The following is a 25,636-nucleotide window of genomic DNA, read 5'->3' on the forward strand; positions in this document are numbered from 1 at the left end:
ATTCTCCCTTTGAGCTTCTCTATGGCCATCCAGTCAGAGGTCCATTGGCCCTGATTAAGGAGGGATTGGAAGGTGCTCCTCCCCTCAAGCCAGTCAGAGTGACTGACTATGTGATAGGTCTCCGGAGGAGAATGTCACACATGATGGCAGAAGCAAGTGACAACTTGAAAGCTGGTCAAGCTCTGGTCAAACATTGGCATGACCAGAAGGCTAACATGGTTGAGTTTACTCAAGACCAGCTAGTTCTAGTTATGCTCCCAACAAGGCAGAGGGCCTTGCAAGACAAATGGATGGGACCCTTCAAGATTGTGGGAAAACTTGGAGAGGTCAACTATCTGGTGGATCTGGGCAGACCCAGGGAAGCTCCTAGAGTCTTCCACACCAACCGACTAAAAGCATACATCTCCAGGCCTGATGTAGGAGCCTTGCTTCTAGCTTCAGCTGCAGAGGAAGAAGAGAGTGAATCTCTCCCTGATCTCCTCAGAGGTGTGCCTTTAGATGAGAAAGTTGGAGTCAATCTCTCTTCAGACCTGACACCTGAGCAACAAGAGGAGTGCAAATCTATGTTAAATCAGTTTGCCTCCCTGTTCTCACTGTCACCAGGCTTGACCCCTTGGGGCCAGCATGAGATACTCACTGGTGACTGTCTGCCAGTCAAAAGCAGAGGGTACAGAATGTCCGAACATATCAGAACCCACATCAAAGGGGAGGTCAAGAAGATGCTTGATCTCGGGGTAATAGAGCCCTCTACCAGTCCATGGTCTAGCCCAGTTGTGTTAGTACCAAAGGCAGGATCCAAAGACTTGAGATTCTGTGTGGACTATAGAGCTCTAAATGGAGTCACCAAGACTGATGCCCACCCTTTGCCCAGGACAGATGAGTTGGTGGATAAACTTGGTGCAGCCAAGTACCTCAGCACATTTGACCTGACGTCAGGCTATTGGCAAATAGCCCTGACAGACCATGCCAAGGAGAAAACTGCATTTTCAACCCCAGTTGGCTTGTACCAGTTTAAGGTCATGCCTTTTGGACTAAAAAATGCACCTGCCACATTCCAAAGGATGGTGAACCAAGTTCTGGCTGGGATGGAAGATTTCTGCATGGCATACTTGGATGACATTGCAGTCTTCAGCCACTCCTGGGAAGAACATGTGAACCACCTAGGACATGTGTTGCAGGCTCTGGAACAGGCCCATTTGACAATCAAAGCCAGTAAGTGCCAGATTGGTCAAAGTAAAGTGGTCTACCTTGGACATGAGGTAGGAGGTGGAGAAATAAGGCCTTTGCCCAGCAAGATTGAAGCTGTGCAAAATTGGACAACACCAACTACTCAAACCCAAGTGAGAGCTTTTCTAGGCCTCACTGGATATTACAGGAATTTCATTGAGAACTATGGGACCATAGCTTCTCCACTGAATGTAATCTCCTCTCCCAAATTCCCTAAAAAGGTAAAATGGAATGAGGAGTGCAATCAGGCCTTTGAAAAACTGGAGAGAGCTCTTTGCCAAGCTCCAGTCTTGAGAGCTCCTGACTACCACCAACCTTTCATTGTACAAACTGATGCTTCCAATGTAGGTATAGGTGCAGTTCTAAGCCAACTGGATGAGAAGGGTAGGGAGCACCCCATTTGCTTCATCAGTAGAAAACTGAAGGATCCTGAGACAAGGTGGGCAACTATCGAAAGAGAATGCTTTGCTATTGTGTGGGCACTGAAGAAGTTTAGGCCATACTTGTATGGTTCTACTTTTGTTATTCAGACTGACCACCAACCCTTGAGATGGTTAATGCAAATGAAAGGGGAAAATCCAAAACTATTGAGATGGTCAATCTGCCTGCAAGGGTTTGATTTCACCATTGAGCACAGGTCAGGGTGTCACCATCAAAATGCTGATGGACTCTCTAGGATGTATATCATCGACTAGAGGTATGAGGTTCATCCAGGAGTGGATTAAATCCTCCTGTCCCTTGGTCTGGGGGGGCGAGTGTTAGGGAGAATTCTCTGTTTGGGCTGAATTTCCCTACCTAGTGAGTCCCCCAGCAGCTTTGCTGGATTTCTGGGGTTTCTTTTTTTCTCCTGCCAAGAGTGAGACTCTTTTACCCTCACTCTTGGACCTGTTGAAGTGTGTTTTCTTGGTTAAACCTTGTGTTGAATGGGCTATGGGGTCTTTTACTCCATAGGGCCTCATGTATTTTTGTGATGTGGGTTACACAGCACCCTCTGTGCCGTGACCCAGGGGTGTCCTAGGGACTCCCCAACATAGACTCCATACCCTGGGGCTGACTACTGTCTCCTAGGGCATGTAAAGTCACCAAAGACTTTGCTAGTCTTGAATCCTGAACAGAACCAGTACAAACCATCATATTGTGGACGTACTGGCTGGGGCAATTCGAGTGCCCCAGGGTCTGTTAGTTGAGGGGGCACGTCTCCGTCCCCCCTGATCGAGTTTTGGCTGGTGGCAGTGGAAACTACTTTTTATATTCGACCGCGAATATTTCCCTATGGGATTTCCCATTGTTTTAGGCTAACACATTTAATTATTTATTCACGGTAGCCTTAAACATACCGCCGGTTTATATATTTATTATTATAACTCCGGTTGGGACTTTTTGCCAAAACTTGATTTTAAAATGGCGTTGGCGTTCGCCTCTGTAACTCTGACCCAAAGTGGAGCCCTTTGTTCCACTTTTGGCGGGCTTCTCCACAGAAGCCCTCCAAAGTGGTGCCACTCTGTCTGGGGTACTTAGGAGGGGTGGAGGGGGATTTAGGCACCCTGGACTGAGTTACCTTGGTAACTCAAGTCGCACTCCGTCCTGATTGGCCCAAGTGGTGAGCCGGCCGGCTCACCACTTAGCATGTTTGAGTGACAGCTAGGCTGGGTGAATGGGGGTTTGCTGCATAAAAGCAGGGCTTTGGGGACTGGAACTTCAGAAGTCGCCACAGGACCAAGAATCCGACGAGGGAAGAGCTGAGCCGACCTGCTTCGACGACACCACCCGGTGGAGCCCTGCTGAACCGTCTCACCACTTTTCCCGACGACCGAGGAGAACTCTTAACGGAGTGGCTCCTTCCCTTGACTGGTGGGGACAACCAGTTTTCACCTTCTTTTCGCTCCTCGAGGTATCTCGTGGCCGCCTTGCCCGTGCCAAGCACCCCGGCAACCGGAATACCACACTTTTACCCCTAACCGCGAAAGTCGGTACAACCCTTTAACCGGAGGACTCCGCGGCTGGTTTCTTCCCGGGCAGTGCAACGACCTTCTTCTTCTGCTCTTCAGCGAGAACTTCTTCTCCCCTGACCGACGTCGAGCCTTGCTGCCACTGCCTGGAACAACTGCCACCGCTGGAGGATTCTTTCCGCTTAAGGTACCGTGTTCCGCCTGGCTTCCCTTGCCACCGACTGTACGGGGTAGATTTAGCCCCCGGCTTTCAGAACCTGGGAGTGCCTGGGACACCCTGGCTAAACTTTCTAAGCCACTCTAAACTCTTTCTAACTCGTTGCAAGACTTTGAATCCCTAATAACAGTGTGATCTTGGGCACATTTTCGCTCCGGCTACTCTAAGAGTGGGCCCTGCCTAGTGACTTTTGCTCACCTGTGACTTTGTACTTCTTTGAGCCTATTGCAAGTGTTCTGGACCTTAGAGTGGTGTGTCTAACCTATTTCTGTTTCTTTTTATCCCTTTCTTGAATCTACTAGAGTGTCATCTAACGTTAAGCACTCACCTCTGTTCGAATTATGTGGTGTTAACCTAGAGTTGTCTAGATAGGAGTAAGGGTTGAAACTGCTTTCATTATAACTGTGTTTGAAGTGTTTTTACTATATTTTGCTAGAGTGATTTCAACTTAGGAGTGTTTAATAAATAAATAACTATATACTTTTTTTGAAACCAAGCTCTGGTCAGTGTTTGCTTGTGCTATTGTATTTGAGTACCTATTGTGTATACTTTACATACTGCCTAACTCTTCTTGAGGGAAGTCTGACTGCTCAGCCACAGCTACCAGGTAAACCTGGGTGGTGCGGACTGCTACCAAGGGGGTTTACTGCTATACCTGTAGTCTTAAACCTTTTGCAGTGTTCCCTAAGGGAACTGCACAGGTTTCTGCCTAACACCGGGATTCCTACTTCCATGTGTCAATCTACAATAGACAAAGGAAATACCTAGATCCAAAGTGGGGAACGGTCTCTGCCAGTTCAGAGTCCTGCCGTCTTTCGTTTTCCCCCAGGGTCTGCATCATGCCACTAACACTTGTGGCGGCTCATCTCAGAAGGGAGGGAATTCATGTTTTTCCCTACCTGGATGACTGGCTCGTCCAAGCACGCTCCCCAGTGCTAGTGTCAGCACACCTGTACCTGATGTGCAGCGTGTTGCACAGCTTTGTCTTCTACCTGAACTTCAAGAAGTCTCAAGCTTTGCTGTCCCAGTCCTTCCAATTTATCGGAGCATTCTTGACACTCCGGGGTTTCGTGCCCAAGGACAGAGTGGCAAACATATTCAAGACGGTCCACATTTTACAACCATGAGCAAGAGTCCCACGCTTGGCTTTTCTGTGCTGCTTATGACCTCTTGCATCCTTGTAATGGTGGAGGCCCGATTGAGCATTACGTCCCTGCATTGGCTTCTGAGTTCACAGTGATCACAATTTCTGGGACGAACATTGATTGTTACAGTCGTCTCAGAGAGTGTGTCAGAAGACCTGCAATGGTGATCCTTGAGGACAAACTCCGAAAGGGCTGTTGTTTCATCAACCTTGGCCACAGGTGACTGATGTATGCCAGATCTTACAGTGATCTGACAGTGGTCCCCATCAGAGTGCTGGGAGCACATCATTCTGCTGGAGCTGACAGTAATCAAGATGGTACTGGGCACTTTTCTCCCCTCTGTGATGGGCAAGAAACTGTCGGTCTTGTCAGAAAACACTATAGCCATGCATTACCTCATCAAGTGGAGTGGTGTGGGATCCTCGTCTCTGTGCAGAGAAGCAATGTGATTGTGGTTCTGGGTTCTGGAGAACAGCGTGTCTCTGGCAGCAGCCGCTCTGGCCGACGAGGACAACGTGCTGACAGATGTACCGAGCAGACAGTCTTCGACCTCCCATGAGTGGAAGCTCTGCCAAGAGGTTCAGGAGAATGTTTTCTCCCGTTAGGGGTACTCGTCAAGTGGATCCCTTCACATCCAGTGTGATCAGGAAGGGCAAGTGTTCTGCGTCAGGGATTTCTTCTGGGAGCTCTAGCTGTTGAGTGGGGTTTCAACCTGCTCTATGGCTTCCAGCCGATCCCTGTCATACCGCTGTATCTCAGGAGACTGTGCCTGTTTGTGTCCACGATGATCTTGTTGATCTTGATCGTTCACGACTGGACCCAGGGAGCATTGTACCTGGAGTTGCTGGACATGTCCATCTGTTCTCCCAGAAGTCTGCCGTAGAGGGCGGACCTAGCCTCCCACTCAGAGGTGAGGGATATGCACCCGAAAAAGCAGCAGCCTGAACCTTCAAGCCTGGCTGCTGAAAGGCTAAGGTATTAGGAGTGGGATTTGTCAGAGGAAGTTCTGCATGTGCTCCTCTCTGCTAGGAGACCCGTCATCAAATCCATGTATGCCTGCAGGTGGCATACATTGTCATCTAGGTGCAGGGAGAAGGAGGATAGCTCAGTGGCAACGTGCTCGCCTTGGAAGCAAGACGACACAAAGCAACACAGGTTCGACCCCGGGTCCGCGCTTAGAAACCTCTAGGTATTTAAGCGCGTTATAAATATGCAACTAAGACAACAACAAAAAATTCTGTAACAGCGCCTCGATGCTCCAGGGCTGTGTGAGCGCTTTAAAAATTCAAATAAAATAAATAAAGGATCTGGACCCTTTTACTTGCTCTGTCTTTGGCGCGGAGAGTCCTACAGATTGATACAGTGAAGGGGTATCTTGCAGCCATTTCGGTGTTCAGGAAGACCCCGGAGCAGGGCTCCTTTTTCACAATCTCCACAGGTATTCACTTCCTGAGGGGTCTTTGTAATATGTTTCCACGTGCCAGTTTTTTGTTCCAGCCTGGGATTGAAATTGAGTGTTAGCATTTTTAATGGGCGCTCCTTTTGAGCCCCTTCATTCTTATTTGTGATGCTGGTAATGCTTTGGGAGTTTCAAACAAGAAGCATCCATTCTATCTGGATCCTGATACCATGATTTGGGGGAAAGTCCATATACTTCACCAAGTAAGAGTTATTTTAAAACTTTGTTAAGTATGATTTAGAGTGGTTAAGTTCAGTGGGAATACATCATGCCCCATTTGTTCGTCTTTTCCAATAGAATACAAGAACCCCCCACCAGTGTATGAGGTAAGATGGGGGAGCGATACCATTAGACATTTAGATATTTGGAAGGCTGTTTAAACTATAATCATTTAAACAACTTTGTAAGTGACAGTGTTTTTGCCTTATAGGCGAGGAGAATGAGGATACGCTGATACCCATCTGTACAGGAGAAATAGCTAGAGCAACACTAGCGGTTGCATTGTGGTCTTAAGCATTAAGACTCAGCTTCACCACTTAGGTAGATTATTGTATTTCTAGCCTGCTACCCTTGTGGCTAAGGGTTTGTTGTGCTAGGTCTAGTCATAAGACCATTTAAGTATTTTTTAATCGTGTCTTTATCCCTGTAGGGATACTCAGGGAGATAAGGCAGATAGAACAGTGGAATCCATCTCAAGCCACTCCATGATAAACACATTTTCTGCCCCTGATGAATGTCCGGCAGAGTCAAGCCATAGAGAACAGAAATGTATACATATTGGTCTAAGACAAACATAGCTTGACCATTGAGTTTAGATGACCAAGGGACTCTGAGTTATCAGGTCACAGGGACTTGAAAATCAATGTGTAAAGCACATAATTGTGTATCATTTTTGTACTAATTGATGTGTAAATTTGATGCATGTTTTTTTAAAACATTTTCTATATCGAAGTGTAGTGTGGTAATATTGGATTTATTAATAGCATAATAAAATTGAGTTTTTAATTCAGTAAAGGTTTGACAACCATTGAGAGGGCTACTGTTTGTTACAATTCTCATCCAAGAGTCGGATGAGTACATACCCCTATGGCACCCATTGGTAGAGGTACCCCTAGTGTGTGTGTTTGGGCACCTCTGTGTTGCCCACAGAGCATGGTATGGGCTGGGGGCAGATACATGCTGACTTTGCAGTGGTTCTGGGTCTCCCACATTTTGAATACCCAGGCCCTGCTATGGGAATCAATGGGTTCCTGAACAAAGGCAAGGTAGTCACTGTAAGCCGCATGGCTTTCTGCCTTTCCCTTCCTGTTTCTCAAACTCCTGCAAAGCCCTGTTCTGTCTCCCTTTCCCTGATTGGATGTTGGGTGGAAGGACCATATATGGCTCTGGGGCTGCCCCTGCTAGGCTGGTAGGAGCCTTTTCAGGGGCTGCTTGTTTTGGTTACACCCTATGGGTGGGACCAGAATAAATGGAAACGGGAGTCAATTCACATTCTGTGTTGTGCTGTCTGGTTTTGGTTGTGTGTCACTATGCCTGTGATCTGCCTAAGGCAGCCCTGTCTGAAACTGTAGTGAATTCATTATGTGCACTGAAAGGCTGGGAGTTGCCCCTGTGAGAAACCGGAGGGTATTCTCCCAAGTAGACCTCGGGAATCCCTTATTCAGGTGGCCAGGGAAGGGCTGTTTCATTCAGATACCAACGCTGGGGGTGGACGAGCGATGGAGGATCACCTGGGTAGGGGAACCCAGGGTTATGCTCGGTGAGAATGCCCCAGGTCAGACACAGTACCACACCGGGGAAGGAGAGGAGAACGAAGCCCCTGAGATTTTCTTTGGCTATTCCACATCTACCTACCTTCGAATTAAAGAATATCCCATAATAAAATCCAACCACTCCTACACCTCTAATAAACCAACAAGGAGCCCAAACCCTGTTGCCTTCAAAAACCACATTTCCCAGAATCCTTGGTTTTCTGTTGCCTACCCGAATGCTCTTGATCATTCCTTTTCCAGTCCCTCTGGTTATTCTTTTCTGAACACCCAGTCTACTTGGACTAAACACTACCGTTCCCAAAACCCACCCTGTTCGTTTCACGATAACAGTCCCGGTCATTCCCATTTGTCTCACAAACCACCTGATACAAAGGATGTCATTCCCTATCAAACCTTTCCCCTTTCCGGCATGAACACTACACTTCCTTACAATATGACAGTCAACACATTAATGCTAAACCTGTTCACGTGACATGTCCCAACCCAAGGGTCAGGCAAAGTCAGGCAATTGACCAAAACCACACACGCCTGACGGCCCTTTCCTTTCCCCACAAGGATAAAAGGTGGAGCAGGAGAGCACAATACGAACAAGGCAGGCCGCATGACGAGAGGGCTTTCTGGCACGGCAGTTCAAGAGGAGAAAGACGGCGCTAAGCGAGAGGGTGACTGCTGGGAGAGAAGCAACCTTGCCTTTTCCAATGCAGGCCTGTGAATCCTCTGCAGAAGGAAGCATAAGACCGCAAACAATAGCCAACGTATGTTCTAGCAGATGTCAACGGTATGCAAGACCCTCCTCTGCTAATAAGCAAGCCGGGGAGAGAGACTTTTCTCAGAGGTACCGACCTTGACTCCAGAGAAAAGTAAAGCCGAGCGGTTCATCACAGCCGTTGTGTCGAGGGGAGAACCGATAAGAAACAGAACTTTGTTGAACAAAAAGTAGCAAGTGGCTAATTGAACTTTGAGCGAAGTGGGTGTTCACTCAAGAAGCACTGGGCGATTACGCGAAGGTAGAAACTACCTGAACCAGAAGGACTTTGGAAAGGCAAGAAGGGGATCAAAGTGGTCATACAGGGGTCTTGTAAAATCCTCTGTAGAGTTAAGTCTTTGACCGACAGATGATTGTGAAATTAAGGGAAGGGAATCCTGCACCGTAAAAGTTGAAGCAGAAACTGTGTAACTCACAAGATTGGCGGGAGTGAACCCGAATGAGGGAAGTCGACAAAAAGGGGGCGGGGTCTATAGTCCCGAAAACATTGTGCTGGCAAGAGTGCACCTGGCAGAGGGATGTCCACCGTAAACTGTTTGAAAAGACATGAAGATTCATGAATATCACAGATGAATTGGTGTTAAAAGATAAAGTAAACCTAATGAAAGGAAGCTAACCTTGGAAGGCAACAAGCAACATTGATTGCCAGAAAGGTCTGACCCCGAACAAGAGTGATCTCAGTGGTGAACGGCCATCACCCGAAGATTTGTGAATGCCTGAAGGGTCGTAGCCCGAACGAGTGCGACCCCAGGGGTGAGCAGCCATCACCCGAAGATTACCTGCAACAGAAAATACTTTTTCAAATTATTTTTTAACCTGACAGATCCTCGAAACCCGGAGAAGACAACTTTCAGGGGTTCTGGTATCGTTGAAGAACTTTACAGGGATCTGAGCCAAAAAGCGGTCACACTGGCGGAGCCACTCTTCCTCGTGTTCGTTGCATAAGAAGCAGCAACGCCATCGACACAAGTCCAGCTGTTTGTCTGAAAAAGGTAAGACCTCGTCTGGGCCGACCACTCGAGAAGAGTGGGAAAGTTTAAAAAAGAAATGCTTGAAATGTTTAAGACTCAGGCTGCTGCAGGTGCAGGTGTTCCCCTACCCCCTCCCCCATCCCTGAACAGACACTCCCGACCCCACGCTTCCCAATCCATCGGCACCAGAGAAGTCTTTGTGCTCGATGCCAAAGAAGGTATGTAAACCATCAACAGCTGCTCCTCCTATAGAGCGTCGAGATGCTGACGTCCACAACGTCCATGTATTGCCCAAGCCTCGACCGGCGCTGACGGCCGTTTCATCAGAGTTGATTGAAACTCCTTCATGCTGACTATTGGCGACAGATCTTTCGTTCCGCTCTCCAGGTCGGGATTCTTCGAATACATAGCATCAATTTTCAACGCCGACCAGGGCAAGGACCAGGGGGACATTGATCCCATGCATACAGGGTCGGGAGGTGTTGATTTTTAACCAAGCTGACCTGTTGGCATTAGCCCAAGGGTTACACAATGCCAGCGTCCTGGACACGTCTCCAGATGTCGAATTTCAGCAGGGTTAACCTTATACGCACACCCATGCTAAATTTAGGCCCTTGGTGGAAAGGGTCATAGACAACCCTAGGTTTGAAGTCCTCTTCAGCACCTGTTCAGAGCTATGTATTGACTGACATTCTGGATGAAGTTCCAGTAACCGAGCCTAACATGCAATTGAATCTGGCTAGAGCAGACCCCCTAGCCTCCTTGTGGCAACAACCCTGCTCCATTTCACCAGTCAACTCCAACTTTACAGGGAAGTACAGGCCGGCAAGAAGAGAACCATGTATCCTGACTTCTCACCCTTCTCCAGAAGGGCTTGTGCAGGCAGCCACAATCACCCCCAGAGCTGCGGCATCCACCTCCAATGTGCCTGCGGTCACAGAGGTTAAAACGTTGGACACAATATCCAAGAAGGTCTTTACTTCTGGCAGCATGACCTGTGGATTTGCCAAATATTCCTTTGGTCTATGGAAAGCCGTGGAGCAGCCAACACAGTACATCCCCACAGGTGAAATGCAGGATGGGTTCACACATCTGGTGGAAGATGGGAAGGAGGTAGCCAAGCAGTCGCTGTAAACTGGTCTGGACGTGGCCGACTGCGTTGGGCGTTCGATGGAGTCGGCAGTAGTGTTGAGGAGACGAGTCTTTCTGAAAACCTCTGGCTTCTCCCTGAATGTCCAGAATAGGCTTCTGGACATGCTGTTTCGAGGAAAAGTTTCTCTTTGGCTAGCAGGCTGATGACTCTCTGGAAAAGTGCAAAGAGTCCATAATACTCGCAAAATCTCAGGGCCTAGCTTCGCAGCCAGCCAAACCTGCCTTCAGCTTTGCCTCTAGGGGCAGAAGCTATAGGCGCTATGTACCTTACGGCAGGAAAGCAGAGACGTTTCTCGCATCACAGAAGGGGCTTCTAGAGGCCAGCAAACAGCGGCGGTTGCAGCGCTGCCTTCTAAGCCGCTTTGATTTCCCCTGCCACAGCACGTACCTGTTGGTGGACGGTTGGCAGAACATTGGCCCCAGTGGCAGGAGATTACCTCCGATGCCTGGGCCCGGCAGCATGTCCGGTAGGGTTATTGTCTGGTCTTATTAAGAAAACCACCGGACAGACCCCTACGGTCTCCAATCCAGCCGGACAGGAGCTCCAGGAAGAACTGCAAGCCCTGTAGTCAAAGGGTGCCATGGAAGAGGTACTCTTCCACCCCACCCCCCGATCAGAGAGGGCCAGGCTGGTATTCCCGGTATTTCCTGGTCACCAAGAAAGGAGGAGAGCTTCATCCCATTCTGGACCTCAGGGCTTTAAATAAGTTTCTGAGGAAAGACAAATTCAGAATGGTGACGTTGAGGTAAATTCTCCACGCTCTCCAACTTCAGGACTGGCTGGTGTCAATAGATCTGCAGGACGCATATATCGAAAGCACTGAAAGGTCCTGAGGTTCCTCATAGGGCAAAAGCACTATCAGTTCAATGTGCATCCATTTGGGTTGACCTCCACTTCATGGGTCTTCACCAAGCTCATAGAGGTAGTCGCGGCTCTCCTCAGGATATCCCGGGTCCATGTATATCTGTATCTGGACGACTAGCTAATCCGAGGGAAGTCGGCGGGGCAGGTCTTGTCTCATCTGGAGGAAACCTGCCTGCTACTGCACAAGCTAGGCTTCTTCCTGAACTTGAAGAGGTCCCATGTGACGCCATTCCAAAGGCTCCAGTTCATTGGAGCAGTCCTAGACACTCGGGTAGGGAAGACCTTCCCTTCCGAGGAGAGAGTCGACAGCATAGCACAGAGGGTACACTTGTTCCAGACTCACTCAACCTTACTGGCGGATTTCTTCCTCCGCCTCTTAGGTCTCATGGCCTCCTGTATTTTTCTAGTACCAGAGGCCAGGCTGCGCATGAGATCCTTACAGTGGCTCCTACAGTGGTCACAGTACCTCGGAGCGCTCACAGATTCTCTCAAGTTCTCCAGCCAAGTGCTCCACAACCTCAGCTGGGGGATCGACCTTGGCAATCTTATGGCGGGGGAACCCTTATGGCCTCCTTGGCCTCAGGCCGGAGTGGTCACAGATGCATCTCTGAAAGGTTGGGGCGCTCACTGCAAGGATTTGCAGGTGAGTGGCCTTTGGTCAGCGACAGAAGCCATGTTGCACATTAACAGGCTGGAGTTGCAAGCCATCAGTCTAGCCCTGAGGGGAGGCATGTCCTGATTTCGGAAGGACAACACAGTGGCCATGCACTACCTGAACTAGCAAGGTGGCGTGCGCTCCCTCCCCCTCTGCAGCTATCGGTCTCTGCAGTTCATCTGGTGAGGACAGAGAATGGTTTGGCGGATGCTCTGAGCAGGCATAGCACGGTCTCACATAAGTGGGAAGTGTGCCAGGAAGTCCTGGATGAGGTATTCTCTCTCTGGGATACCCCAACAGTGGAGCTGTTTGACACAGAGGCCAACAGGAAGTGCAGGCAGTTTTGCTCAAGGCAATTCCCTTCCGAACAGTGCCCTGAGGGACACGTTTCTGGTGGACTGGACCTTGGGACTCCACTACACCTTCCGCCCGATTCACCTCATTCTCAGGAGGTTGAAGAGGTTTTGAGCGACCATGATCTTAACTGCCCCGGACTGGGCGAGCAAATGCCCCCTTCCTGAGGTTTTTTAAGAAAAGATCTCCCTGAAGAGGTGCCCCCCAAGTTTTTACCTAAGGTGGTGTCTGAATTCCATCTGAGCCAGAGCATAGACCTTCAAGAATTTTACCCTCCACTGCATCCAACTAAGCATGAGGAGAGTTTCCACCGGCTGCTGCCCAAGAAGGCGCTGAGCTTTTACCTGTCCAGGACGAGCTCCTTCGGGAAGGATGACCAGTTATTTGTCGCCTTTTCACAATTCAAGGTTGGTGCAAGCATTCACTAAGCAGACTGTATTGCACTAATTAGTGCTGTGCATTTCAGAATGCTATCAGTCTGCAGGCAAGGAGGTCCCAGCAGGGCTTAGGGCCCATTCTACCAGAGGTGTGGCGGCTTCCTCAGCTCTTAAGCAAGTGTGGGTTGCTTTTGTTGTTGTTACTTTATACCTTTCCATTTGATGTATGTTCCCTCTTGCAGGCTGAGCTTCGGGGGGGTGGGTGGTGAACTGAGGTACAGGAGCATGGTGCACCCTTTTATACAACGTCCAACGTCGTGTTCGATTGAGGAATGGCCGTATACGAGGAAGTCATAGTCGATGTTGAGCAGCACTACGTCCCCTGTGGAACAAATTTCCAGAGCAGCTGATGCTGCATAGATATCTATCAAAATGAGGAATCTGTGGGAAAAGAATCCATAGAAAGAACATTGCTGGTAAGTAATTAATCCTTCTGATGGAGGTTCCTCCCACTGATTCCTCATCGCCATCCCAGTCTACCCTACAATCCAAGAGCTCTCTCCTGTTGCTGTCTCTTTCAATGTTGAAAGGTGTTCCATTTGATTTGTGATCCCCAACATAGCTGAGCATGTGGAAAAAACACGGGGCACAGTGCAAGCTATTTGTACCTAAACCATGTCTAGTGAAGAGCACTGAGGATACTCAACGGCAGAGCCGTACAGCGCCCCTACTGTCAAATGTTTCTGAGACCTGCTGCTGCAGGAAGAATATATCTAAGATGAAGAATCCTTGGGAGGTACATCCATAAAAAAAAAAGTTACCAGAAGTCATGTGTTCATCTAAGATGAGGAATCTGTGGGAGGAAGGGCTAACGCATCCGAAAGAAAATTACAGTAATGTGTTCTTCCGATGGACAATCTTTTCTCCTAAGGATTGCTCTTCCTCTCGTCTTTCCGAGGATAGAAATGGGTCATTTATTTTTTGCCAGATTTTGCTCCAATTATTTGTTTGCTTTGTTTAAGCAAGATTAATGTGGTATTGATGTCATAGGACATGCTAAATGGTACAGTGGGGTAGCTTCTGGAGTAAATGGCTGGTCACATTTGCTCAGCAGTAACTGTGATGCCGATTAGCACCCAGTTGGAGTTTTTGAAAAAGGGTTTACTCTTCTACTCTACCTCATGACAGATATTTGTACATGAGTAATAATAAGGAAAATTGGCTATTCATCAGAAATATTTAATGGCGAAAAAAAATTGAAAAGTGTCCTTTTGTACTTGTATTACTGATTAAAAATATAACTTCTGAACAAGCTTTCTTGCCTCACCATACACTCTTATTCTAAAATATAACTTTATTTATTACACTGTTGTAAACACAAACTTGTATGTAATTCATTTTGGCATTCAGGAATATGTGCACATTAAGAATAAAAAGGGGTGATAGGGCATAACTAAAATATGTACTTTGGTACATTTGGCCATACTCTTAACGTCTCCAGAAGTTAACAATGCCCTCTCTCCACAGAACAGCCCTCAAATTCAGGTAATGTTTTTCTTGTCATGCAAATCAATGTCTCTCAGAGCTTTCTATATAGTGTACTTAGGCGGCATCCTTACACTGATGATCCATGGATTGTTATTTTTCAATTAACCACCAGTTTGTCTTGCAAGAATATTCTTTTGATTTTGTGTTTTGATTTCTAGGAGGAGGAGGATGATGATGGAAACAATGACGAAACAGCAGATGGTGGAAATGATGAAAGTGAGGATGATTCAACTGAGAGCGACTAGTACTCACGTTCCGCAGGAGTTCATTTAAAAAAGTGAAACAGATTAAATGTAAACTGGTTTGCCTTCTCTACAAAAGAACAAAATGGCCAATAGGAAAGTGAGCAGAACTCTTACCTGAGCATGTGATTCTCCCATTTTACCGTAGCACAGGAAAGAATATATAAGAGATTGTAAATCACAGAACATTAATCACTTTCTAAAAGCCAAGGTTGGTATTTGTCTCCGTTGCCACAAACAACTGTGCCCTTACTAACAGCTGCAAAGCATCTCTCAAGCTCTGCTCGATGGGATGATTTGATTTCTTTTTTATCCAATGATGGAAAATCTTGTATCCAATAATCACAAAATGCATTTTTTATCAAAGGAGACCATAAGAGGATTGCCCAAGGATTTGCTTGTTGGCTGGATCCCTGACTTTTACTCCCCTGATGTATTACAATGGAATCATCAAATGCCTCCTGTTGGAGCCCTCAGGTTTATATGCACCGTTACTGTTTGGTAAAAAAGTTAATTAAGCACTGTGTACCTTGAGTATGCAACACCTGGCAGTAACCCAAAGACTTTCAATCAAAAAATGTTCATATAATGTTTATATTGTCAATTCAATGTGTTATTTTGTATTGCAAATGATTAATATGTACAATGTAGTACAATGACAGCAAAGCTTAACATGTATAATATGGTGCAACGACAGCAAAGCGTAACAGCTGTATTTTTATACTGTTTCATGTTATTGATGGATGCTGTATTTTATACTTTAGAAGCAAACAGTTCCATGATATTCAAATGCAGTCCTCTCAGTTGATTTCTCTCCAGAGTCTGCAGTTTCCAAGACAAATTCGGTGTATCATTAAAGTGAAAAAATGAATCTCATGAGATGATTAATGAACTTTCACCCTAAGGGGGGAATATATTTAGAACACAATCGTCATTATCTTAATTTTACAAAAAGCAATACTTTCCTAATACCAGTTAATATTCACTGTGCACTTTTATGGTTGGAACTCATTTATTTCAAAGTCCTGTTCATTGTACAATATGTGATAGTACTTGGGGCCTTTGCTCTGGCCTCTAATAAACATTTGTTTTTCTAATTATTTTGTTGACTAATTGTATTTTGTTTTCTTCATTCTAATCTAAAAAGTGTGCCACCAGCTTTTATATATTTTGACCTGTAATTTGAAAGGGTGGTTTAATTGTAAAAATTTTCAGAAGCTTCAAAATATTTCTAACAAATGCATTCCTCTCACAGATTCTTCACTTTTGAAATCTATCTCAGACAAAGTCTGGACAAGGTCACTGTGCTGTGTTTCCAAGATCGGTCCGAATATCACTCCTTGGCCTCTTTAGCAAACAAAGTGATCTCATTTGTTGCGCCGTCAGTTCTATCTTTCAGTGGATTGCCTTTCTCTGGCAGGTTCCTCATCAGATAGATACTCATTCCAGCGTCAGCTGCTCAGAAAACATTTTAACTGGGGGCATTGTGCACCTTGAATCGGCCATCGATTCGTCTTGCCTCGATGCCACTGTCGTCGACTCCGGACGTGTCGTTGGTCATTGTACTTCTGGCATGGATTCACATGCTCATGAATATTCTTCGTTGTCAGGCTGGGAATCCTTGGTCAAAGAAAAAACAGCTTAACTTTAGCTTGAAAACTGTATTTCTCCTCTTTACCAATCACTGGCCTCTGGGTCATACTGCCCCCAGCCAAATACAGTCCTCTCCCTAAGATCCACCCTTGGTGACCATCTTCAAATTCTTACCTGTGGGATACATTTACCCACTTAGCAGAATTCCCCTCCATCTCCAAGCTGCACTTCAACAGTTACCAGCAGAATGGCTGCGCTGGCTCCTTTGAGCACCATTGCTTCACATCAAAACTGCGTTTTGCAGCTACAAAATGATGGATGCACTGTCTTGCCAAGCACCTATTGGGCAAGAGGAAACAGGGAACACACTGAGAAAGACTGCCAATGTATTTCCTTATGCGCACCAAACAAGAGAATCGAAAAGCAGCACTGCTTTGCTGCTAGTTAAAAAATTCCCTTTGAAAAAGGAAATATTTTACATTTAAAATGATGGCGCCCTGACGCTCTTCTCATCTGTTAAACAATATGCAGTTCTGATCCAGTAAGGCCCAACTATGCCTAGCCATATTCCAGTTGTGCTTTAGCAAAAGAAAGCATCTCCCACTGAATGACAGGCTGTGTCAGGCATGATCTGGGAAATCGCCAGAAACTTTACCCTCAGCCTTACGGGAAAACGCTTGACTTTTGCTACAAAGTGTCAAAAATAAAAGAATCCAGAGGGAAGAGAAAACCAAATTTGAAAGGGCCATCCCAGCAGAATTCACCATGTGTCAAAATGGGCTTTTGCAAACAAGAAACATATCTCTTTTAAAAGTATAATGTTGAATAAGGTCCTGACCTTGCCTAGAAATGTAAGGGGGGGTTTGGTTAAAATATAATATGTTTTATTCTAACAGCCTTGCCTTTTGGGCTCAGGAAAACTAAATAAATAAATACATTGGCTGTACTGGGGAACCAGCCAAACAGGTTTCCTGCATGGCTTCAAATGACAATTGTGTGCTGGCAACAGGAGTGGCCTCCCCCCAAAAGGAGCCACAATACATTTCCGGGACACCTATGTGTTATTTTATGCCGTTGGAAACTTTGAATGGTCAAGAGGATGCATCTCACACGCTCGTCAGACTTGTGTCTGTGCTCCTGCTTGAGACAATAGATTCTGGGACACCTACGTGTTACTTTTGGAAGTGACACCTACCATTCACTCAAACTGAGAAACTCCATGGCAGCTCTGGGCTAAACTGACAGTTGGTGGTAGCCTGGAAAGACATTACCATATTTGGAGGACAAGGGGCCAGCCCATCTGGCTTAAAAGACTGTTTTTATTAATAAACTGTAAGACTTTTATTTCTATACCCGGGCAACTCTGTAATGTAAAAGTTTTACAATTTAAAGGTAATTTCTGTGACTTTAAAACAAGATATCGTGGCTGTCCATAGCATGTATGGGACGGAAACGCCAGGAAAATGTGAATCATGGGAAAAGTACATATGGTGGAATGATAGAAATTAATGGAAATATGCTCTATGATGCTATGTAAACATACTTAAAATTGTCGGATGTTGGTTGAAGCGGTTCCCACTAAAAAGCGCAAAAAGGTCCATAGACCACAATTTACCTGCCATATTGAACCACGCTGCCTCACCCGCACTCCAAACACTACAAGCAGCTGAACCCTGCACAATCCACACAGGTCTAGCAGCAGCCAAGGACTCAAAGTAAGTGCCCACTGATCAAGACCACCACAAACAGAGCCAGGGCGCTGGGGGAGTGGTGCAACCCCCCCCCCCCACCCGACGCTTCGCACAAAAGGATCACTATAAGAGCTGCTGTGGGCAGCACTCAACCACGTCCCTCTTTAACTCGATTCCTGCTTAATAAGGTATACATGCCCAGACGCCAGCGCCATCTAAACATAGGAATGTACCCTTACTAATAATTCTTCTTCTAAGAGAGTAAACACAGACATGTAGGGTGAACAGATGTCTGATTCTATAAATCTGTCAACTAGTTTTAAATAAAGTTTCCTTAATACGGAAATCCTAGGACTAAATCTGCCGCAACTCAGAACTTTCCACTCATGACATGTGCTTGCTGTATATTTCAACAACAAGCCTATAAATGGAAATGACAATTCTTAACAGGTAAATAAACACTATGAATAGAAAAAAGAAACAATCAACTCTAAATTCATAAAAGGTGTGAATCATATATGTTTAGCAAAACAGTGTAGCAAAAAATCAATGTGGTTACAGTCTCAACCAAGGGCATAAAAGGAAAATAAATATATCCACATGGTACATACAGTGAGGAAATTCAAAAATATTGTGAGACAAACATATAACAAAAGAAAAACAGTAAAATAAGAGAACAATGTCATTTATTTGATTCACTAGAAGAACATATGTAACAAATAATGGGATGCAAAAAAGAAGAAACAGATGCCTGATAATAGTTCAATAGATATTTAGCATCATGGCTCCCAAAGGTGGGGACTTTTTCTTAGTGGTAATTGTTTCTATGCAGAGCAGTTAATGCTGCAGGGTCTTTGGATATAAGATATCTTGTATTCTTGCCAACATGAGGATTGGGTATTGGAACAAAAGAATGAGTTCCAAAGGGCAGGGATGCATATGTTCAGTTGGGTTCCCTGTCTTCTTCAGGTTTCGGCAGTAGTCTTTTGAAATAGGTCCGCCTTCATCAGGGCTCCTAAGGGGGGGGACCCTGCCGGTGCTTCAAATCCCAAGTGCTCAGGTTCAGGCCACACGGAGATAGACACCAGGCCAGTCAGACGCAGTCATGTCACTGACCACTGGGGTGTTTTAGTGAAAATCACACATCTGGGTATTTTCTGGTGCAGATACAAAATCACTGCTTTGGTGTATTCCAAGTGATTTGATGGCAGGTACACGTAGTAAGACAATGCTGGCCGGTAAAGGGTTCCTGATTGTAGAGCATGGAACACTGCTGCGTTAGTCAGCAGAAGAACGAGCAAAGTGAAAGCTGGATGCTCGCCGTCACGACCGTCCCACTTGGAATGAGGGGCGATTGCCACCCCGGAGAGAGGCCCAAGTGCCCACCTTACCAATAGACACTACCCACACATCACAGCTCAAAGAGGGGGAAGACCCTGGTTCACAACAATCCCGACAGATTACACAGGAATCCACGCCGCCACCTCAGGAATACTAGACCCGGACACCTAGACCGCAATTGGACTTCCCCTACTCAAGGCCCTGAACACCCTTGCGGAGGCACTGCAGCAACAGGCGCACCCCCCTCACACCCCCCTAGGGCCTCCACCACCCACAAACTCCACCACTACCTTCCCTGGCCGACTCAGTCCAACGGATCGACCACCCCACCTGGGCCATAATCGCAAATCCCACTCTCCCCTCCAGACCTCCAACACGCCACACCCTCCAACCTCGACCAAACGTCCCGTGATGGGTAAAACCAACAAATCCCAAAGGATGCGCCACATATCGACCGATTTAATCTCGACAACAAGATTCTGGCTAAAATCCTCACCACCAGATTGCTCCTCCTGATGCCGGGCCTTGTGCTAGTCGACCAGGCGTCTTTGTACCATGACGAAACACGTTTGGCATAAGATGACTGTTTGGAGTCATTGAGGCGATCGATCCCTCTTGCCAGGCGGTGGCAGTCCTACTCGACGCAGAAAAGGTCTTTGTCTCCGTTGAGTGGCCTTTCCTCTTTGCAGTCCTAAGGCGCATGGGACTCGGAGACCACTTCCTCGACCTCATTTCGCTTCTCTACAAACATCCCATGTCAAACATCATTCTGGGGAAAACAAAATAGTCAAACATAGAATTCCAAAGAGGGACCAGACAGGGATACCCCCTGTCGGCCCTACTGTTCGCCCTAGTAATGGAACCCTTAGCGTCTGGTCTTCGATCCCGACAACTAAACCGAGGCCTCTCCCTTGGCCTCCACAAACTAATCATCTCCCTATACGCAGACGATGTTGCCCTATTTGTCCACGACCCGGAGGAGAATCTAAACCCAATCATGCGTGAAATCGTCGAATTCGCAACCCTCTCAGGCCTGAAAATCAACCACTCAAAGTCAATCATATTCCCTCTGACCCCTAATACCAGGAAATTCACGGACGACTACGGCTTCAGCTGGGAACACTCAAAGGTTAGATACCTGGGGATCCTGATGTCCAGAGTCCACCGCAATCTTTTTCGAGACAACTATGAAAAGGCAATAGAGACACTACGAGACAAAGTAAATAGATGGAAACATATCCCGCTTACACTCTGGGGTCGCATATCGCTAGTCAAAATGGTGCTCCTACCAAAATTTCTATACCTATTTGCCAACATCCCCCTTCTGCTACTGCAGCAATTCTTCTGTCGAATCCGGAGCTTAATCCTTGAGCTGTTATGGGCAGGCAAAGCCGCAAGAGTAGCGTATACCACACTCATCCAGCCGGTGACGAAAAGAGGCCTCGCACTTCCCGACCTGGAACGCTACTACTCGGCCACACAAGCTCAATTTCTCAGCTATTGGTATACCACACATTTCATCAGACCTCAAGTTCAAATAGAACGCGCCCTTGCAACACCCAATTTACTAAGGGCAGTCATCATCGGCCACATGCAAGTCCCACATGCGACTCTAAACGTGGTCCTCTCCACGTACGCCATCTGGAAGAAAACTGCGCAAAAAGTGACGTCCGGGTCAAGTTCTCTCCACTCATACCAGCAAGGTTCATCCCGGGAATTCCCTTGATGACTGAAAGAGTTTACCTAAACAGCCAGACAAGCTGCAAATCAATACTCTGGGCGACCTCTTCACCAAAGGCACTTCTAACTCCCCAAATCGCCTGAGATAAAGGAGCTGACGCAGCACTAGACGTATTTGTATACTTCTGCCTCCGCCATGCTCTCCAAGCACTTCTCCCTATGTTCCCGCAGCAGCCACCGACATGGCAATTACTACACGGGGTGATCCAATCGCAAGGAAGGGGGCAAGCTGGTCTCCTCGAGCTACAAGACTCTGCTGACAGAAACGACGACCTCACTGACAGCTCCGAAATTGAGATGGGAAAGAGCTCTAAACATCATGATTACAGACGAGAACTGGGCCTACATATTGGGCGAAACAAAGTATCGCTCAATTTACGATTCGAACAAAAACACTTCAATTACCTACACCAGGTATACCACACCCCAGCGAAACTCCATTCACAACGCCCAACAATCTCTGCGTCCTGCGAACGATGCAACGCCCCTACAGCAGATTTCATCCACCTGGCCTGGACATGCCCACCCATATCCCAATTCTGGAAGCAGATACTTGAGAAAACGTCAGCGATAATCGGATCACCAGTAGAACCCGACTTCACAACCGCGCTGCTGAGCCTAACCAGACATCTCCCTCCATTGGTGCGAAAGCTAGTGGGACTGCTACTAGTACTAGCTCGCAGAAGAATTACAATGACGAGGGGACGAGGACCCTCATCTTCTCTACAAAGATGGCTGAACGATATCACCTACTGCCAAGACGTGGAAACAGACTTCATTAAAACCCTTCCTCATCACACCCGACCCCCAGACATCTGGGGCCCATTCATCACCTATTTCATCACAAGTTCAGACACTACCTCTTCACAGAACTCTTCTCCAGGATCCACTCCGGCGGGACCCATGGTTTAACCGAACTTGGTCTACATGCCACAGATCACAAGAACCTTGACTACGGCAAATCCTTTTAGAGACTGCTAAGGGGCGGGAGGTGGGTGGGGATCTCACTGCGCAATTTGAGTAATGTTTACATGTGTATGTTCCTTGTTTTGAAAATCAAAAATAAAGTTTAAAAAAAGGGTCATTCCAGAATAGAGGGGCCAGACAAAACTGGAAATGACCTAGCTGATCAGCTGGCCAAAACCAGAGCCATCCAGGGGGATCTCCTTGAGATCGAGTCCCTGTTGGGGGAAATCCAGGTCACTGCTGTCACTAGGTCCCAGACAAATGCTCACAATGAACTCTCAATTTCCCAGTGGAGTAAAGAGACCCCAGATGCTGATTTAATCACGGCACAAAAAGGGGATCTGATTATTGGGAAATGTTATCAACACATTGAGGATCCTGATAACTTTCCTCTGATGGATACTGATTACATTGGGAAAGAGAACCTCAGGGTGTTGATGTAGTTTCCCAAAATGTTCCGAATCCAAGACGGTTTGTTGGTAAGGAGATCCATCTCTGGTTGTGACCAGTGGGGGGTACCTACTTCATTCCGAAGCTTGATGCTAAGTCATGCCATGATGCGGCCACATCCGGTCATCAGGGGTTTCACACTACTCTAGAAATCTTGCGGGAGGTTGCATACTGGCCACGCATGGGGCAGGACCTCGACCAATACTTGAAGGGGTTTCTTGTGTGTACACAATTTCAGCCAACTTCACTCACACACTGAGCTCCCCTCCAGAAGAGGGGGGTTGACGCTGCCTTGGCCAGATTTACAAGTAGATTTCATAGGGCCTGTGATTCACTCCTCTAGGGGGAACAAGTACATGTTAACCTTAACATGCTTGTTTACCAAATGGGTGGACTGTCTCCCGTACCCCAAATTGCAAGGCAGAAACGGCAGCTGCCCTGATGATCAACCACATCTTCTCGCGTGTTGGCCTACCCCAAAGGATTCAGTGAGACTGAGGAAGTGACTTCACCAGCGAAGTGATGACAAAGATGTGGGGGAGATACTTGGGGTAAAAAGGAAACTTCACATTGCATACCGCTTTCCTCTAGTGGGGGAGTTGAGAGGTACAATAAAACAATTGTGAGCATTCTAAAAAGGTTTGTGGCAGATTCTGGGCCAAGTTGAGACATCCGATTACCACTTGTCCTGATGGCCATCAGATCTACACCATCTTCTGCGACCAAGATGTCTCCATTTGAGCTAATGTCTGGACGAAGGATGGTGCTACCTCAGCATCTGCTCTTCAGAACACAAGAGCAGACACTGATAAATGCCTCCACAACACATGAGTATGTTGAGAATCTAAGAAAACACCTTCAACATGCTTTTGCGTATGCTCAGCGGAATCTGGAAAAATCAGCAGAAGGGATGAAGACTCAATATGACTTAAAAACGACTAAAAAGGAATACCAAGTAGGAGACAGGGTCTACTTGTACAATTTCCAAAGGAACCAGACCAAGGAGCGGACATTTCTCCCCAGCTGGCGTGGACCTTTTGAAATTGTAGATAAAATTTCACCTGTCGCCTACAAAATCCGCATCCCCAAAGGAGAGCTGGCAGAAGAGAAATCGGTCCATATTAATCAATTAAAGAGTTGTCACCCCAGACACACTTTGCAGCTGATTGAGGAGCCAAGAGAGGAGACATCTGGAGAATGAGAACAAGAAAAATAAGAACCAAAACGGAACAGGTAGGTTTATAGGTATATTTATCTAACAGGGAGTACTTTTCTTCCTTATCAGTGCAAAAAGGGCATCACTAACAAAAAATAAATCCAGTAAAAATCAGTGTTTATCGTTGTCTTGTGAAGAATTGTGTGGTTATTGTCTCCATACTGTAATGATCGTAATGCATGGGTGTCCCACTACTTGTCAACCTTCCGGGAAGGCAGTCTGTGGGAAAATGTAACTGGTTCTGATTTATTCAGTAGATTCGTACTGGTTCTGCCCCTTCATAGACCAAGGAAGACTTCTCAGGGGACCTGGAAAGGAAAGGCCGAAGGAAGATCTGGGGGTGTATCTCCGCACCACAAAGAAAGACCGAAGTAAAAGCTGTGGGTGTCGCTCCACGCTCCGAGAGACAATGGGAGGTTTGTGGTGTAACACTCCCTGATGGAAGAAGGACTCCACCTGGTTCACGCCACTTTGCCCTACGCTCCCTCAACAAGAAGTCTCAGAAGAGTCGAGTGGGGGGATTTGTGGGATACATTTACCCACTTATCAGAATTCCCCTCCATCTCCAAGCTGCAATTCAGCAGTTACCAGCAGAATGGTGCCGCTGGCTCCTTTGAGCACCATTGCCTCGCATCAAAACTGCGTTTTGCAGCTACAAAATGATGGCTGCACTGTCTTGCCAAGCACCTATTGCGCAAGAGGAAACAGGGAACACACAGAGAAAGGCTGCCAGTGTGTTTCCTTATGCACACCAAAGAAGAGAATCGAAAAGCAGCGCTGCTTTGCTGCAAGCTAAAAATTTCCCTTTGAAAAAAGAAATATTTTACATTTAAAATGATGGCGCCCTAATGCTCTTTTCATCTGTTAAACAATATACAGTTCTGATCCAGTAAGGCCCAACTATGCCCAGCCATATTCCAGTTGTGCTTTAGCAAAAGAAAGCATCTCTCACTGAATGACAGGCTGTGTCAGGTATGATCTGGGAAATCACCAGAAACGTTACCATCAGCCGTATGGAAAAACACGACTTTTGCTACAAAGTGTCAAAAATAAACGCTTCAAAAGAAACCCTAGCTCTCTGTGCATATGTCAGTTTTAGTGGACCTGTGCCTTGAACAGATTGCTGTGTAAGAGAAAATGACTAGGGCTGCAAACAGTGTTTTGAATCCAGAGGGAAGAGAAAACCGATTTTGAAAGGGACATCCCAGCAGAATTCACCATGTGTCAAAATGGGCTTTTGCAAACAAGAAAAATGTATGTTTTAAAAGTGTAATGTTGAATAAGGCCCTGTCCTTACCTAGAAATGTAAGGGGGTGGGGGTTGGTTAAAATATAATATGATGTTTTATTCTAACAGCCTTGCCTTTCGGGCTCAGGAAAACTAAATAAATAAATAAGTAAATAAATGCATTGGCTGTACTGGGGAACCAACCAAACAGGTTTCTTGAATGGCTTCAAAGGACAATTGTGTGCTGGCAACAGGAGTGGCCTCCCCCCAAAAGGAGCCACAATACATTTCTGGGACACCTATGTGTTACTTTCTGCCCTTGAAAACTTTGTATGGCAAAGAGGGTGCATCTCACACGCTCGCCAGACTTGTGTCTGTGCTCCATCTTGAGACAATAGATTCTGGGACACCTATGTGTTACTTTCTGCCCTTGAAAACTTTGTATGGCAAAGAGGGTGCATCTCACACGCTCGCCAGACTTGTGTCTGTGCTCCATCTTGAGACAATAGATTCTGGGACACCTACGTGTTACTTTTGGAAGTGACACTTACCATTCATTCAAACTGAGGTACTCCATGGCAGCTCTGGGCTAAACTGACATTTGTCGGTAGCCCGGAAAGACCTGACCATATTTGGAGGACAAAGGGCCAGCCCATCTGGCCTAAAAGACTGTTTTTATTAATAAACTGTAAGACTGTTATTTCTATAACTGG

The 25,636-nt window shown here is 46.5% G+C and overlaps 1 protein-coding gene across 5 annotated transcripts in view; it reads left to right on the plus strand.

Moving 5' to 3' along the window:
* The window catches only part of FANCD2 (FA complementation group D2), a 2,923,540-nt gene extending 2,907,741 nt beyond the window's left edge, over positions 1 to 15,799 (plus strand). For all 5 annotated transcript variants that reach the window (XM_069644087.1, XM_069644091.1, XM_069644090.1 and 2 more), the window contains one exon: positions 14,616 to 15,799. In XM_069644087.1, coding sequence (XP_069500188.1) covers positions 14,616 to 14,702 — 87 coding nt within the window. In that variant the 3' untranslated portion in view covers positions 14,703 to 15,799. The remainder of the gene's footprint in view (positions 1 to 14,615) is intronic.
* Positions 15,800 to 25,636: the final 9,837 nt, after the last annotated feature.

This window comes from Ambystoma mexicanum, chromosome 2p (assembly GCF_040938575.1).
Source record: "Ambystoma mexicanum isolate Mex_15411 chromosome 2p, UKY_AmexF1_1, whole genome shotgun sequence".
NCBI lineage: Eukaryota > Metazoa > Chordata > Amphibia > Caudata > Ambystomatidae > Ambystoma > Ambystoma mexicanum.